Below are 16,559 nucleotides of genomic sequence, written 5' to 3' on the forward strand. Positions count from 1 at the left end.
AACTATGGAGTTACGAGTTGGAATCTGTTTCCACATATTCGTGGGAGGGTGTCATTTTTCTGGAAAGGAGTTTTGAGCGTCCATTATTGGAAATGGTGTGTTCTCGGTGAAATCGTGTTACAACTTCTTAAATGATGGGGGGCTAAGGTGTGACTTAGCGAACATTATTTGGAAAAGTAATTGTCCTAAGAAGATCAACATATTTAATTGGTTGGTTTGGAAAAATAGAATTCTATCGCTAGATAATCTGACGATTAGGCGATGTAACTCTCTTCCTACTGCTACTTGTGTGATGTGCCATGCTGGAGTTGAAACAGTTTACCACTTGTTCCTTCAGTGTATGTTTGCTAGGGAGGTGTGGAGTTTTTTTTGTAGGATGCTGCTTTTACCTAACCTCCCAGAGACGATTAGTGATTTATGGCGGTTTTGGAGAGGTTCTGTTAGACCGGCCCTTAGACTGGCGTTGGATCTAGTGGTCAAGGCGTTAGTTTGGAATATTTGTCTTGCGCGCAATAATAGAATTTTTAATGCTAAAATTCTCCCTGCACATTGCATTGTCCTAAGTATTAATCGTATGCTTCTGTCATGGTTCGATGCTCTTGCAGATAACGCCAAGATGAAGATGGAGGATACCATGGCCGCAGTCAGGCGCAGTCTCGAGTTCGTTGAGTCTAGGAGCCAGTTGGACAGGGAGGCTACTGCTGCTGAGGAAGCACCCGATCGTACTGAGGAGTAGTTTGTTTTCGTGATGTGGTTCAGAGGATGACCTTTATAATCAGGTGGTCTGTTTTGTCAGCTCTTGTATCACTCCTGGTGGTGGAAGCGATTTTTATTGTTATGGTGTTGGTGTCTTGTATGGGTTCCTTTCAGTTTAATTTAAGTGGTTTATCCATCTTTTCAAAAAAAAAAAAAACCGATGAGAACATCCGTCTTCCTTAAATTATATTATTATTATTAAATTCCATAAATAAATAAATATATACCGCCAAAGCCTTCAAAACTTTGGGTTTCACGGAAGGGTCCCTCTAATTTTTCATTTATTAAAAAAAATCTATTTTCTAATTATTTATTTTAAAATTCAAGTTCATCTTAATTACAAGATTTCCTATGCCTTAGTTCACCGGTGGTCGCTTGTTCGGAGCAAAATTAACCTTGTGCAAGGGCAACTGTCATGCTCCCTATCACGAGAAAGACGAGCTCACCCTATTCTAATTGGTTTTCTTTAAGTATTATTTTAATTAGTGAGATATTTTGGATTATTAAATTTTTTTAGTAGGTAATCAAACTATATATTTTTTTCATTTGGGTGTCAAAATTTTAATTTGAATAAAAAAAAATTATCCAACTTTAATTTTGTTTCACCAACAAATCACCCACACAAATTAAACCTTCATATATTGATGTGGAGGCCGGAATTTCTCAATCATTATGTGCTAGATAAGATAATATGATTTACTTTGATGACATATATAGACATGTTGATTGAGAAATCTCGGCCAACACATCAACAAATATAAGGCCAAATTGTTTGGATAACATGCCCTGTGAAATCAAACTTGGGTAACCATATTGATTTAAATTAAAGTTTGATCACTCAAATGAAAAAAAGCATAGTTTGATGACTACGTACTAAAAAATTTAGTCCATCTTGGATCTATGAGTTCTGTGTGGCATAGGTCCATGCATGGGATTTATAAATAATTAATTATTCTTGCTAATTTTAAATATATCATTCTTGCATGTTCTTTGGCGCTACTGTACTAGCTCGTCTATGCTTACACGCAGAATAATATAATTTAAGCCTATAATACATTGTTTTGGAAAAAAAAATAAAACACTGATAATGTCCTATTTGATTGCTTGTTGGATGATGAGGCATGCAAACTATACTGTAGCTTGTAGACGGATAGAGACATCGGGCTATTAGATTCTGGATGAGCTGCTCCTCGAGAGCGAATCCTAGCACTATGCTGAGCAGTGCAAATGAATTTATACATAAATTGGCCAATTCGTTGTAATATAACATTTACTTTGTTCCCTGTTGGCTTAGATTTTTTTTAAAAAAAAAAAATAGATAAATCACTGCTTTATTGAAGAAAAAAAAAAAGACAGATGAAACAAACACGTACAAGCGAAATAGAAAAAAAGAAAAACAAAAAACAATCATCAGAGGTGAGCCACAACAAGAACAAGAAAATAACAAAATCCACAAGAAGAAAGAAAGAAAAACATCCTAGAGGGTGAAGGCCACCGTCTTTAAACGTAGGCTTGCATAGGCTGACAGAAAGAGTCTCATACTCCAAGGCTAGATTATGATCTGGATCGCCGATTCGATTTGAAGCTCTTGTGCTTATGACATTGAGGGAGCGCTTTATCTTCTGAGAAACTTCACTGAGAGTATGTTGTTGATTATCTATTGAAAACTAAGAAAAAAAAGCATATTAACAATTTTAATCATTATAGATCTTTTGAGATGGATTATAAATGCTACTTTTTGATGCCATGTTCTTCTTCTAAATATTAGTATTTAGCTTGCAGCTCTTTTACCCAAAAAACAAATATTAGAAAAATATATAAAGTAATTTAAAATAAAAATAATACTCAATATAAACTTGACAAAATACTACCATGTATATAATACATTATATTTTAATTTTCTTTTATCAAAATAAAAATAGTTACCAATCACACTAATTCAATTGAACTCACAATAAAGGAAAATTTTCATTATTTGTATCATAAAAATTAAATTCATTTATTTACCATCTTTATAATAGGGTAATTGGTATTTCATTCATATCTCTACTAAAAAAGGTATTCTCGAAATAATAAAAGTTACCACATTACACTAATTCAATTGAACATGTTCCCGTGGTAGACATGGTGAATTTCTTTCTTTTAGAAGGGTGTTTCTAGCTGTTTGCCGGCATTTAAGGAGTGTGTCTTGTTAGAGGGCTCATATACTTTAGGCCCATATTTTATTTCAAAGCATTTTCACTAAAAGTTTAGTACCACATTGCCTAGCTACAAGAACTTCATCCACTTTATATATAGTACTATTCATTATCCTTTACATCTAATGGCCGAGAAAATTTAGATGCTAGAGGCAGCATATTTTCTAACCAGGGTGAATACATTAAGTGGGGAGCTTAGGGACAAAAAAATGGTGGAGTCCAACGGCCAATGGTAATTTTCTAAATGACAAAGGTACTCGTTGCCCGGTGGCACGTTTTTTCTGTTGAGGCCCTTGTCCTAGAAAGATAAATATTTTCGATTGGCTAGTTTGGAAAAACAATGTTCTCTCTCTAGAAAATCTAGCTAAATAAAGATGTAATTAGCTTCCGACCACTACTTGTGTGTTGTGCCATGTCGGGAGCAAATCGGTCGATCACCTTTTTATTCATTGTAGTTTCACTCAGCATGCGTGGGGGTACTTTATTATATTGTTACAGTTCTGTGACCCAAACCTGGAATGTTTGGAGGACTGATATGATACCTTCTAGAAGGGAAATTGGGGACATGGTCGTTAAAGCTTATGTGTGGAATATTTGGATTGCTAAAAATGAGCGCATCTTTAATAATAATTTTTTGCCCGTGCATGCTATTATTTTGAAAATTGATCGCATGTTATTATCATGGTTCTCCCCAGCCTCAAATGGTATGAGAGAGAAGTTGCACGATTCCAGTGTTGTCATTATGTGCAGTTTGGAGTTCCTTGGATCTCGCGCTGAGGAGGCTAGTTAATGCGGGGTGTATTGAGGAACAAACCTATGTCTTTCTGCACAAATGAGACATGGCCTAACAAGAATATTTTGGTAATTTTTCAAGCGGTGGATTTTTGGTTTTTAAGGGTCTCACTTGAAGTAAAACGGGTCAACGAGCACAAATCACTAGCTTTGCTAGTGAGTCATGCCAGTTTTCGGCCTAATCCCATCACCTTGGCCTCGAAAACAACAATTTTGCCATTTTAGGAAAGATTTGATTTCATTATATCTTAGACTAGAAATCTCTGATTTGTAAGCCGTTTGTGGCAATAGTCTTTATTTTGTTAAACCTTTTATTTTTTGCTGATATTTGAGAATTTACAATTTTTGGTAAAGTTTCAAATTATCTCCTATCTTAGCGCTATTTTCGCCTATTTATTGTAAGCCTACGAGCAAGAAAAAATCAGTTTTGTTATCATTATTTTCTTGAGTAATAAGATTTTACTCTTCCCAAATTCCCGGCTATCTTTGATCAACAGGGTTTGGACAACTTGTTACCGGGCATTCGAAGGCCAATCAACGGGTTTCGAATATACCGCTACATCAGTTTGGTACTAGAGTCGAATAGATTATGCCACCACGAGGACGAGTTGCGGGTCGCCCAACGCAAAGGATGGAGCAGATGTACGATCGTGAGGACGATACTAGATTTGAGCAGCGAGTTGGCCGCCTCTTAGACCATCGGATGGAGAGGATGATGGAGGAGCTGACTGAACGGATGACCCAAATAATGGGTAATGTCAATTAAGGGCGTGTCTCTGAAAGTGGAAGTGAAGGCACCATTGAGGAAGACAATGGCTACTTTGTTGACATTGCCCAAGCAGGGCGATGAGGAGGGCAATATCGTGGAGGTGACAATCGACACTTTCGCGATGAAGATAGGCGTTGGGAATCTGGTATACGGGTCGATATTCCAGAATTCCATGGTGGACTACAAGGAAAAGATTTCCTTGATTGGCTGACCACTGTTGAGGAGGTCATGGAGTTTAAAGGAGCCCCGGATGATAGAAGAGTGGCGCTAGTGGCGACGCGGCTGCGTGGGCGTGCAACCGCATGGTGGCAACAACTGAAGCTCAACCGTACCAGGTTGGAGAAGGACAAGATCAACTCTTGGGAGAAGATGAAGAAACACATGCGCTCGAATTTCTTACCCCACAATTACCAGCGCATGATTTTCAGCTGAATTTACGGCAAGGAACTCGTACCGTGGAGGAGTTCACCACAGAGTTCGATCAGTTACTGGCTCGGATTGAAGTTCAAGAATCAACAGATTAGTTGGTGGCAAGGTATATCGGCGGCTTGCAGACCCAGATCCAGGACACCGTCAACCTGTTCGACCTAGTCTCTATCTCGGCAGCCCATCAGCAAGCTTTGATTATTGAGCGGCAACAATGGCGTTCAGTCCTATTAAGCTCTCGGGGTACACATAGAGGAGGCTGTCCGATTCCCTCTTCTACGGGTGAGCCAGCCCGAGGGGGAGTTACTGTTAAGCGTTCCACAGGAAGTAGCATGACCAAGGGAACCAGTAGCACCATTCAGTGTTTCAGTTGTGGAGAAAAGGGGTATCGCCAAGCGGATTACAGGAAAGCAGGGAAGAGAGTTATGCTTGCCGAGGAAGAAGAGGACACGGGAGACATTCTTCCGCCTGTGTTTGACAAAGATGTCCTTGATGAGGAGATTGTTGAGGGTGACGTTGGTACGACATTGGTCGTACGAAGATCCTTCTTGACACCCAAGGCTACTGAAGATGATTGGCGGTGATCTAACATCTTCCAGCCCACCTGTACTATCCTTGGGAAGGTATGCAAGTTTGTGATTAATGCAGATAGTTGTGCAATTGAAGAGGCAATCCCAAAGATTGTGAAGCCAATTGTAGCTGAATTCAAAGATCTATGTCCTGAAGAACTACCTGATAAGCTACCACCATTAAGTGATGTTCAACATCAGATTGGTGTGGCCTTCCAAATCAATGGCGAATTCGAGGGTAATTCTGTTCAACCTAGGGAGAATGATGCGGGGTGTATTGAGGAGCAAGTCCATGTCTTTCTGGAGAAATGGGACATGACCTAACAAGAGTATTTTGGTAATTTTTCAAACGGTGAATTTTTGGTTTTTAAGGGTCTCACTTGAAGGAAAACGGGTCAACTAGCAATTTTGCTATTTTAGGAAAAATTTGATTTCATTATATCTTAGGCTAGAAATCTCTGATTTGTAAGCCGTTTTTGGCAATAGTCTTTATTTTGTAAAACCTTTTATTTCTTGCTGATATTTGAGAATTTACCATTTTTGGTAAATTTTCAAGTTATCTCCTTTCTTAGCGCTATTTTCGCCTATTTATTGTAAACCTACGGGCAAGAGAAAATCAGTTTTGTTATCACTATTTTCTTGAGTAATAAGATTTTACTCTTCCCAAATTCATAGCTATCTTTGATCAACAGGGTTTGGACAATTTGTTACCGGGCATTCGAAGGCGAATCAACGGGTTTCGAGTATACCGCTGCATCACTAGTGGGGCACCCATGGGCGAGGAGGAGCAGGAAATGTTTACGGGCTAGCCTTCTTCTTTGTCTTGGGCTTTGAGGAGGCTTGTTGTTCCTCCCTTTGTTGTGTTACACTGGGTTGTAGGTTATGGTTCCACACCCAGTGAACGGTTGGTTCTTATTGTTTTGGATCTTCGTCTTGTGGGCGGGGTGTTGCTCTCGGTTTCTTTTTAATTGATTGTGGTCTATACACTTTTTTTTTAAATAAAATAAATTAAAATCCTACGTCCACAATTCTCTTTGAAAAAATACAAAATAAATAAATAAATAAATTCATTTTAACAAAAATAGAATCACCCATATCACGTACACTTACATTATTTTAAAAATAAAATCAACTTCTAAAAAAAATATAATTCCCTCACTGTTATTTATACTATGTAAATAATATTTATTTCTTTATTTAATTGATATACGAGTGAATCTGTCACGCCCCGAACCTAGCTCTATGGACCAGGGACACCGACAAACGGCCGTACACCTACAAGTCCGAAACCAAGTAGATATATAAGGCCTCAAAACCTGAAAAAAAATTAACAACAGGATTATGAGCTTAGCAGCCCAGGAAGTAACCACTAAAAATATCAGGATCACAAAATGTCCAATAATCTTTAAAAACATACAAAATGTAATATCATGAAATAAATATCAAAATGAACCCATAAATCAGAAATGGTTCAAAACAGATTTAATTTATCAAAATAACGAGCATATAAGTCCCCCAAACAACCAATGGCAAAACAAAATATCAGAACTCATTTATTTAAACTCGGTGACCCGAGTCAGATTTCAGAACTCATAGGTTTACCCTCAGTGACCCAAGCCAGAATATCAAAAGTCGTTATTCTTCACCGATGGAACGGTGCAAAACTATAGTTTTTATGTGAAAAGTACTGTCGACACGGTCAGTGTTTAACCCCAGTGACATGGTTATCGCACAGTTAATTGGGGACTACGAGTTTTTATAGCAAAAATATGTCGAGTTCAAAATTATTGTCAACACAACAATACTGAAATTCAGTGATCCCGTTTTCTAACAAAAATAATTCCAATTATATCAAATAAGATAATGCCAATATGTGACAACCTCTCTTAACATAAATAATCAATATTGTCTACATAAATAAGATTATATATATAGAATATGTGGAACAATTCAACACTAAACAACATGTTTCTTTCTTTTCTTTTAAAATTTTGATAAGTAAAACAAATAATAAAATAAAACAAAGTAAACAATAAATAACCAAATGAAAAGCTAATGTCTAACATTTATATAAACCGTACTATGCAAAAAATATCATAAATCAATTAAATAACATTAATATATTTGAGGCAACTCAAATCAATTAAATATTAATAAATTCTAAAAATAATGGTCAACATAACCACAAAAATCAAAACATAAACCTGTGAATAGAAATGGTTTTTATTTTCTAAACAATAAAATCCAAATTAACAAAATAATTTTATAAACCATTATCGAAAATCAGAATTTGCATGCACACACACATATATATATATGTGGTTTACTTACTTGTCAATCGCTCAAAAACCCCCAAAATCCTACGATATTTCTTCGATGGAACCTCACAACGTAAAAGACAAAACCCTTGACGGAGAGACCTATCCCTGTCCTTGCCGCCAGCACCATACACCAAATCAAAAGGAAAAAAAGGAGAAAAGGGGAAAAAAAAACTAGATCTCTCATTCTTCCTTAATCCAAACAAAGATCTATAACAAGAGAAACAAAGAGGCAGCGGTTAGGGTTTTGAAACCTAAATAAAACATAAATAAATAAAATTCCGTAACTGCCATCCATACACAATTAATAAAATAATTAAAAAATATGTGGGGCCCATAGAATCAAACTTGGAGTTCCCTCAAAATCTCTTTGGTGAACTCCATATGGAGAGCATTAAGGGACACAGACATCTGAATCTCTCCTTCCTCTCTCCCTCAACGAGCGTCACTAGGCCATCAAGGTTCATGGAAACAACTAGCTCCGTCCTGCTCGGCCGCCTTACACCAAAGTCCGTCTTGTAGGGCCGGAAACTCAAAGACGTACCAAAAAGAACAATTATTGAATGGGCATTCCTCAAGAAATCACCCACTTACCCAATCCTCATACCCTCTCAAAACATCCTTAAAACTCTCATTTATTTCTTCTTTTATCCTTAAACAAGCCATTGAAAATCCAGCACTTCCAGCCATTTCCACTGCCTTGGCTTTTGCAAAGCAGCCCCTCACCCAATTACCATAGTAATAGTCTTTCAACGGAGGGTTGAGTCGACTACTACATGAGGAAGGATATATAGAATGGTCTCGTCATTAGGGTCCTTCATAGCTTTGGTTTTTATGAGGCTGATCCAAGTGAGACCTGAGAGCACTGTGAATGTTGAAGGCTGGAGGTCGCCATCTTTGGCTCGTTGTTTCATGGATTGGATTATATTCCGCCTAATTGTGAATGTTCTTCTCGTAACTTCAAATCGCCCTCCCATGTTGTTCAGTTTTTTATGCTAGAGATTCTTCAAAGCATCAAGTTCAAGTTCACGAAATACGTGTATATACATATATATTCTGATTTATTATATTCATGTGTTTTTTTCCTCAATACAAACAAAAGTGTCTACTAGCCCCTTTTTTTCTTGAGAAAATGTGACAAATGCTTTTGTTATTGTTTCAGCTGTATTACCTTTTTCTGTTCTTCTCTATCTAATTTGATTTGGTATATCCATTTTTTTTTAAAAAAAAAAGTGACAAATGATCACATCAAAGATATACATAAATGGGATGTAGAGTTAATTATCAACATATTTATAGCTCAATTTTTTAGGGTTTAGGGTTTAGGGTCAGTAGACATGAAACTAATCAACCATGTGATCATTGAACTAATTAGATACATTAATTTCAGGAAAAAAACTTCACTTTTTCACATATAAAAGATTTATGTACTTGATATACATATTTTAAATTTTAATAATTTTTGTATTAAAAAATATTCTTACTCACGTAAATCATAATATATCAAAATTTATGTTATTAAGTTAAAAAGATTAGTTGAAGGGTTAAAATTTAAGGGTAGTTTAAGGGTTAAAATTAACACTTGACTCTCATACGGAAAGTTGAAAGTTTGATTTTCTTTTAATATATAGTTAGGCTTTCATAATATAAAATGTGTGTATTGAGATGATTTGTCTATATTATAAAAAAATAACAGATAATTTCTTTAGTTATGTGCATGGGAGAAGGATAAAAGTCTATTATACACAACTATTACTTTTTATTGAAACAATAAAATAAAAAAATATTTATAAATCCATTGTATTATAAAAATATATAATAATTTTAAAAAATAGTAAAAACCATATAAGAATATTACGTAGCATCATCCATCTTCCTATAATAACCCAAAAAGATAATATAAATTTTTTATATAAAAAAATAGTAACAATAAAACAAAAACCTTGGTTGCCGGATCATGGTTCGGTCGTGGACCGGTGAAATGCCGGAAATCACTTTCTCGCCGAAGCGGCAAGCCATGGCCCAATTAAAGCGTCTACGAACTGCCACAAGCCACGGCCATCCACCACCGCGTGATGAACCGCCAAACCAACAGCCACGCCCCCGCCCTCAAACTTCGTCACCTGAACGGCCATGACCGCCGCTGGTAACACCCTAACGTCCAGCTCCGCTGCTCCGGCATAAGCCGGAGAAACGAGTCCACGTCGTGGATCTCATCGGAAGCGAGACGGGTGAGGTCACCTTCATAGTCGGCTTCAATGAAGGTGACATGATCGCCAGGGGAGCAACACAAGGCGACGTCACCGGTGTCAGGGAGGGAGGTGAGCTTACCGGCGACGGTGAAGAGGAGTATTCGTTGGACGTGGTCACGTACGGATCCAGAATTTTTTGTGAATATAATGGATTGAGAATTATTGTCGAATGACAAAATTTACTCAATATATTTTTATTTTTTTTTAATTTTAATAGTGGTGAAAGTTAGAGTTACTTGGACTATTGCTATCTTTTATATAAAGTTCTCATTTTGGAGGGGCCGAAGATAGAAATTTATACAAGGCAAAGGCAAAGTGTAGTTGAGCTTGCGAGTGCACTCCACATTTGTATTTATCTTTATCTTAAACCTTAAATAAAAGTATTTGTTATTTGGTATAAAAAATAAAATAAAAAATAAAAAAATTAACTATACAAATAATATAAACTCTATGAATATATCAAATATTTCAAATTTTAATAGGGGGAACTAACCCACTAGCAACCATATAAATCCGTTCCTAGATTTTGAAAGGGTGGTACTGAGATTCTGGAGGCGTCAAAAAGGAGGGGGAGGAGGAACTGCTTCTCTTCGCTAGAGAGGGGCAGCGGTCACTTGGCTTGTATATTTGGTAAAATTTGGATTGAGGCGAAGTCATCTCGTATGATTCTGGAACAAGGATATTCCTCGGTTTCAACGTATTAAAACCTAACACTTGTCCCCAAATTAAAATAGAAAAAAATAATAATATCATATATATATATATATAACATGTGTCATAATATAATTGATTGGAAGTAAGAAATACCATGATTTCAGAACCAAACCAGATCACTGAGGTGAATCAAGTGATGCTTAATTTGTTAGTGTCAAACCTGCTGGTGATTCTACAGTAACTTACTAAAGACAACAAAGGATCTGGAATTTTGTAAAAAAAAGATCCGGTGGTTCGTCCGCATGCCAATAACGTTGATATAAATTATTGACCAATTGTTTAATATACCCAATTACCCATACTTGTCGGGCGCCATAGTGAGAAGCATCAAGCGACATCCATCATTTATAATTTAGCCACCAAAGTTGATTGTCATAATTCATAGCACCTTATCATCTTTGTTGACCACCTTTGCATAACCGCCATAGTATGTACTATGTACCCCTACATAATGAATCAATGAATAAGTTGATGAAATATTAAGCATGGTACGTATTCTTTTATTCTTCTTTCTCGTCTCTTCTTTTATTTCACTTATTAGTTCCACATTTATCCTACAATCTCCAACATGCTTGAGCTGAAAGATAAAGAAGAGGAGAGAGCTTAATTTGGATCAAAGACGATCTCATCTAAAGTGATAAGTCCCATATTATTATAATTTCATAAATAAACACGTATAATCAAATTTTTATAATAGAACTTTTAGATTTAAATATGTTTTTTATAAGATGGTCAAGTCATCATTTTAATTTCAATCAATATTGTGAGAGCTGGAGAGTTATCTTTGTTTTTATGTGAAAATGATAGATTTTAATGTTTATTTTCCAAAAAAAAGTTTTACAATGGTAATATGAGCATAACGGAATCTTACATCCAAACATGTATGAGCTAGCTAGTGCTATTATTTATTTTTAAAATTTTAAAAATTAGCTAATTTTAACAATTATACAAATTTATTAGTTTTTTGAGTTAAAAATTTGATAGACATGCTAACAAAAATAAGTCATTTTCTACTATATTTATGTTAAAAGACACTAAATTATTTATTATTTTATTCCAATCACATGGAGTCAACACTTTTCCTAAGCAATGCCTTTAGTTTCTCCAACCGAGATAACGAATGTGTGCCTTATGTAGGTCCGAACGGGTGGAGAGCAGACTTAAATGGTTATCGTGGGTAGCTGAAGGAGCCATAGCTTTTTGCACCATGTGCAATTTGACAAAGTTGTAGTCTATTAGCACTAGATCTCATGCATAGAGTATTCATATCCTTGTCAATGAGGTGGATTTGAATTTGTGTTCACACAAAGTGAAAGTATAGGTCTGTTAAGATATTAACTCTACGCCATATATATTTGACCATGCCTTTGACATACTTGTCTATTAAGTGAGAAAAAGAGAAAAAAAAAAAAAAACTTAGGATACTTACGCTAAAATTGACCGAGAGAGTAATTAAGGGTGGACAATCGCCAGATTAGCACTAATGCACAAACAAACTCAAGGGAGACTCCATTGATGTTCAGGACGGAGACAAATTCACCTACCAGTTTTACCACCCTCCATGCATGATGGTCATTTAGTTCTAGTAGTGTAACGGCGGGTTGGAGATAATACTCCAACAACAAGCTTTGACCAATCTCAAACGATCGACTACAGCTTGTAAGATTAATTTGCATAGACCATGCCAATTGTTGAGTCTATTGGAAAAAATAAAATAATTTGAATGAAATGCTCTTTTACTTTATTCAGTCATCCCAAGAGTACATATATCATTGCCCTCACCATGATTTGCTTCCTTCAATCACTCAAAACAACCAAATATAACTCATGGGATTATTCTCCCCATGATCCTAACAGCAAATACAAATCTCCTATATTTATATGATTTACTTCCTTTATTTACATGATACACAAAATCTCACATAATAATGCAACATTCTAATACTCTCCCTCAAGTTGGCAGGTGGAGGTCACAAACCTCTAACTTGCCAAAAATTACATTGAATTGTCACTTGCAGAGGTCTTTTGTAAATATGTTTGCAAGCTGATGAGTTGTTCAGACATATGATATAGTAATGTTGCCGAGTTGAAGCTCATCTCGGACAAAATGATATTCAACTTCTATATGCTTCGTCCTATCATGAAACACTAGATTAGCAACTATATGAAGAGCTGCTTGACTATCACAAAATATCTGCAAAGGTCCTTTGTGTACGATCCCAATGAAGCCAACAATCCTTTCAACTATTTTAATTCAGAAGTAGTTACTGCCAGTGAACAATATTCTGCCTAAGCTGAGGAACGGGACACCGTGTGTTGTTTTTTCGCCTTCCATGAGATGGCTAAGTTCCCCAACAAAACTATGTACCCCGTCAAAGATCGACGTGTCAAGGGGCAACTAGCCCAATCAGAGTCACAATATGCAAACAAATGCAGATCATTTTTCAAACCCAGAAATATACCTTGCCCAGGATTTCCTTTCATATAACTAACCCCTCGAAGTGCAGCTTCCCAGTGATCTTGTCTTGGTGTTTGCATGAACTAAGCCAAATTATGAACAACATAACTCAATTTAGGGCGGGTTATGGTCGAATAAATGAGTCTTCCAACCAACCGCATGTACTTCTCGGGTTCATCAAGAAATAGCCCATCGGCAAATGCAAGTTTGTGATTCTGCTCTATAGGAAATATTGCATGCATTCACCCCAACAACCATGTTTCTGAGAGTATATCAAGAGCAAATTTCCGTTGGGAAAAAATATACCCTTTGGTCCACGTGCAACCTCTATTCCAAGAAAATATTTCATTGGTTCCAAGTCTTTCATATGAAAACAATCACTAAGATATTCTTTTAACTTTATTATTGCCTCTGAGTCATTTCCTGCAATAACCAAGTCATCTACATACGTAAGCACATGTAGCTAGACGAACATCTTTTTGAGCATAATCAAACAAAGAATAATTTGAATAGTATTGAGTGACTTCAAAGCTGTCACAAGTTTAGAGAACCAACATCTTGGCACTAGTCTCATTCCATAGAGGGATTTTTTCTATCTACACACTTTGAATCCGTATGCTGTGAAACCTGGAGGCAATTTCATGTACACCTCCTCTTTTAAGTCACAATGCAAAAATGCATCGTGCACATCCATTTGGTGTAGTTCCCACCCCTTGCGCTGTTGAAACTGCCAAAAAAGTTCATACAGTAAACATTTTAGCAGCTGGGGAAAAGGTCTCGTTGTAATTAACTCTTACAACTTGTCGGTTCCCCAATATTACCAAGAGGGCTTTATGTCGCTCCACGGTGCATACCATCTAAAGTAAACTTTGTTTTGTACACCCATTTACACCCTATTGCTTTCTTTCCTAGTAGCAATGTTTCCAATGTCCATGTATCATTATTCTCCAAGCCTTGATCTCCTTTCTCATAGCTTCTCTCCACCTTGCATCTTTCATTGTTTTTGAGTAACATGTGGGCTCAATTTTTATTTTCATTGCAGCAATAAGTAAATAAATAAATAATTGGTGTTTTACAAAAAAAAATTATTACATGTCACAAAGTTAGCCATGGGATAAGGACTACATGAGGTCTTTGACGGAGGAACAATAAGTGCAAAGGGGTATTTTATGCAGCGAGCAGTATGCATCACATAGTCCTTGAACTTGGCGGGTGGTTGTCTATGTCGTTGTCCCCTTCCATATTCTACTTGCTCTTCTTCAGTTCTTGCATCTGTTTTGTTTTTCTCAATATTTTGCCCGACCAGCAATACTATAGTCTCCATATTTTGAATGAGTACATCTCCTTCATTCCTCCTACACTCCTCACTTCCCCTTTCTACATCACTTCCAACATAATCAATTTGTGTCACATCACTCCCCCTATTTTCCATGCCATGTGCATTTATGCGGGCCCTTTGAAGGTCTTCTTCATCATTCCAAGGAGATTATGCATATCCACCTCACCATAATTTTATTTACAAGGAGATGTTGTCCCCACAAAATCATGTCCATCTTTGATTATATTATCTTTCTGAAAAAGAAATATCTTTTCAAAAAAAGATCACATCACAAGACACAAAATACTCCTTATTTCCAATATCATAAACACGCCATCCCTTCTTTCCAAATGGATACTTAACAAAAAATACATTTACTACTTCTCTACCCAAATTTATCTTTGTCATGTGACTGACGATGTGCAAAATAAAAGCATCCAAAAACCTTTATAAAATTAAATTGGGAATGCTTTCCAAACAATATTTCATATGGAGTTTTACCATTAAGCATTTGAGTGGGTGTCCTATTTATCAAGAATCCAGCTGTCAACACACTCCCCCCAGAATTCTATTGGCAAATTTGCTTGAAACTTTAGGGCCCTTGCTACATTCAATATGTGTCTGTGTTTTCTTTCAACCTAGCCGTTTTGTTGAGGTGTTCCGATACACAAAGTGTGGTGAACAATTCCATTCTCTGAAAAATATGTTCTCATGCAATCAAGTTCACTACCATTGTCACTTTGAATTATTTTTACATGTTTTCCAAATTGTCTCGCAACCATCACAAAAAAGTTTTATATAATTTTAGGCACTTTGGATTTTTCAAGAAACAAATAGATTCATACAACCCGTGAATAATCATCAACTATCGTATAAAAATAAACTACACCACATGACTCAAGAACTTGATAGGTTCCCCATAAATCACAATGAATTAGTTCAAAACAGTCACTTGTTCTATTAGTACTGTCAACAAACATCTCTCTAGTTTGCTTTGCTCTTAAACAAACATCACGCTTTGGCAATACCACTACTTTCATTATTTTGAAACTTCAGGAACAAATTTCAAAATATGTTTCGAAGGATGACCCAACCTCTGCTGCCACAAATGACGAGCTTCCACTCCCTTCGCCTTATTTTCTTGCTCTATTCTCCCGCTCGAAAAAAAATAGACCCTTTCGCACTGCTCACCTGACATACATTCACCGTGCCATGCTTATCCGCGATTACTAACAATTCTAACTTCATGTTCTCGAGTTGCAGAGAACAATATCCGAACTAAGGCAATTCTTACGGATTCACTCTGCCTTATAGCCTTGTTTCCTATTGTCATTGCCATTGTAGCACGTGTGTGGCCCAGCCCATAAGGGCCATGCGGACTTGACATCATCCCCACCTTCCTCCAATATCTCCCTGGCAATCTCTTGTGAGTGCGGCATTCAATTTTTCTTTGTTGCAGAGTGGGGCACATAAGATTAGCACTATGTACCACACCACCAGGTGGCTCACCTAAATGCTGAGTCTTCCGCCACCGCCAACTCCAATCAAAGTCCTTGAAAATCAGTCCTTTATCACACATAACTCATTAGAAAAAGTGACAATGCAATTTAATTGTTTCACCAATTGAGCAACAAAAATATGTGTACAATTCATTTTTGGCACAAATAGAACATCATTGAAATAAATATTTCTTGACAGGCACATAGACCACTTTTTCACAGTCATAGTATATTCTCCATTTGGCATTCCCAACAAAGAAGGTGCAATCTTCTTCACATTGTTCAACAAGGAGATGTCTCCAATCATATGTTGTGAAGATCATGTATCCATCAAGCAGTCATATGTCTTACCAGTTAATTTCTCCGTTGTACCCAGCTTGTGAGTGTTCAGTTAATTCATAAGAGTTGTCCATTGCTCACCGCTGAGGTCAGGGAATCCACTTTTGTCGGCCTCAGTTACATTGTTTTGTTGACGCTCTTCAATGCCACC

The 16,559-nt window shown here is 36.6% G+C and overlaps 1 protein-coding gene across 1 annotated transcript; it reads right to left on the reverse strand.

Moving 5' to 3' along the window:
• Nucleotides 1-12,850: 12,850 nt before the first annotated feature.
• LOC120260217 lies at nucleotides 12,851-14,684 on the reverse strand. Its single transcript, XM_039267658.1, has 4 exons — nucleotides 14,445-14,684; nucleotides 13,857-13,979; nucleotides 13,257-13,335; nucleotides 12,851-13,038 (listed from the first exon to the last, which is right to left on the reverse strand). Exons 1-4 carry the CDS (start codon nucleotides 14,682-14,684, stop codon nucleotides 12,851-12,853), a joined length of 630 nt encoding a protein of 209 aa, XP_039123592.1.
• Nucleotides 14,685-16,559: the final 1,875 nt, after the last annotated feature.

Source organism: Dioscorea cayenensis, chromosome 5 (assembly GCF_009730915.1).
Source record: "Dioscorea cayenensis subsp. rotundata cultivar TDr96_F1 chromosome 5, TDr96_F1_v2_PseudoChromosome.rev07_lg8_w22 25.fasta, whole genome shotgun sequence".
Classification (NCBI taxonomy): Eukaryota; Viridiplantae; Streptophyta; class Magnoliopsida; order Dioscoreales; family Dioscoreaceae; genus Dioscorea; species Dioscorea cayenensis.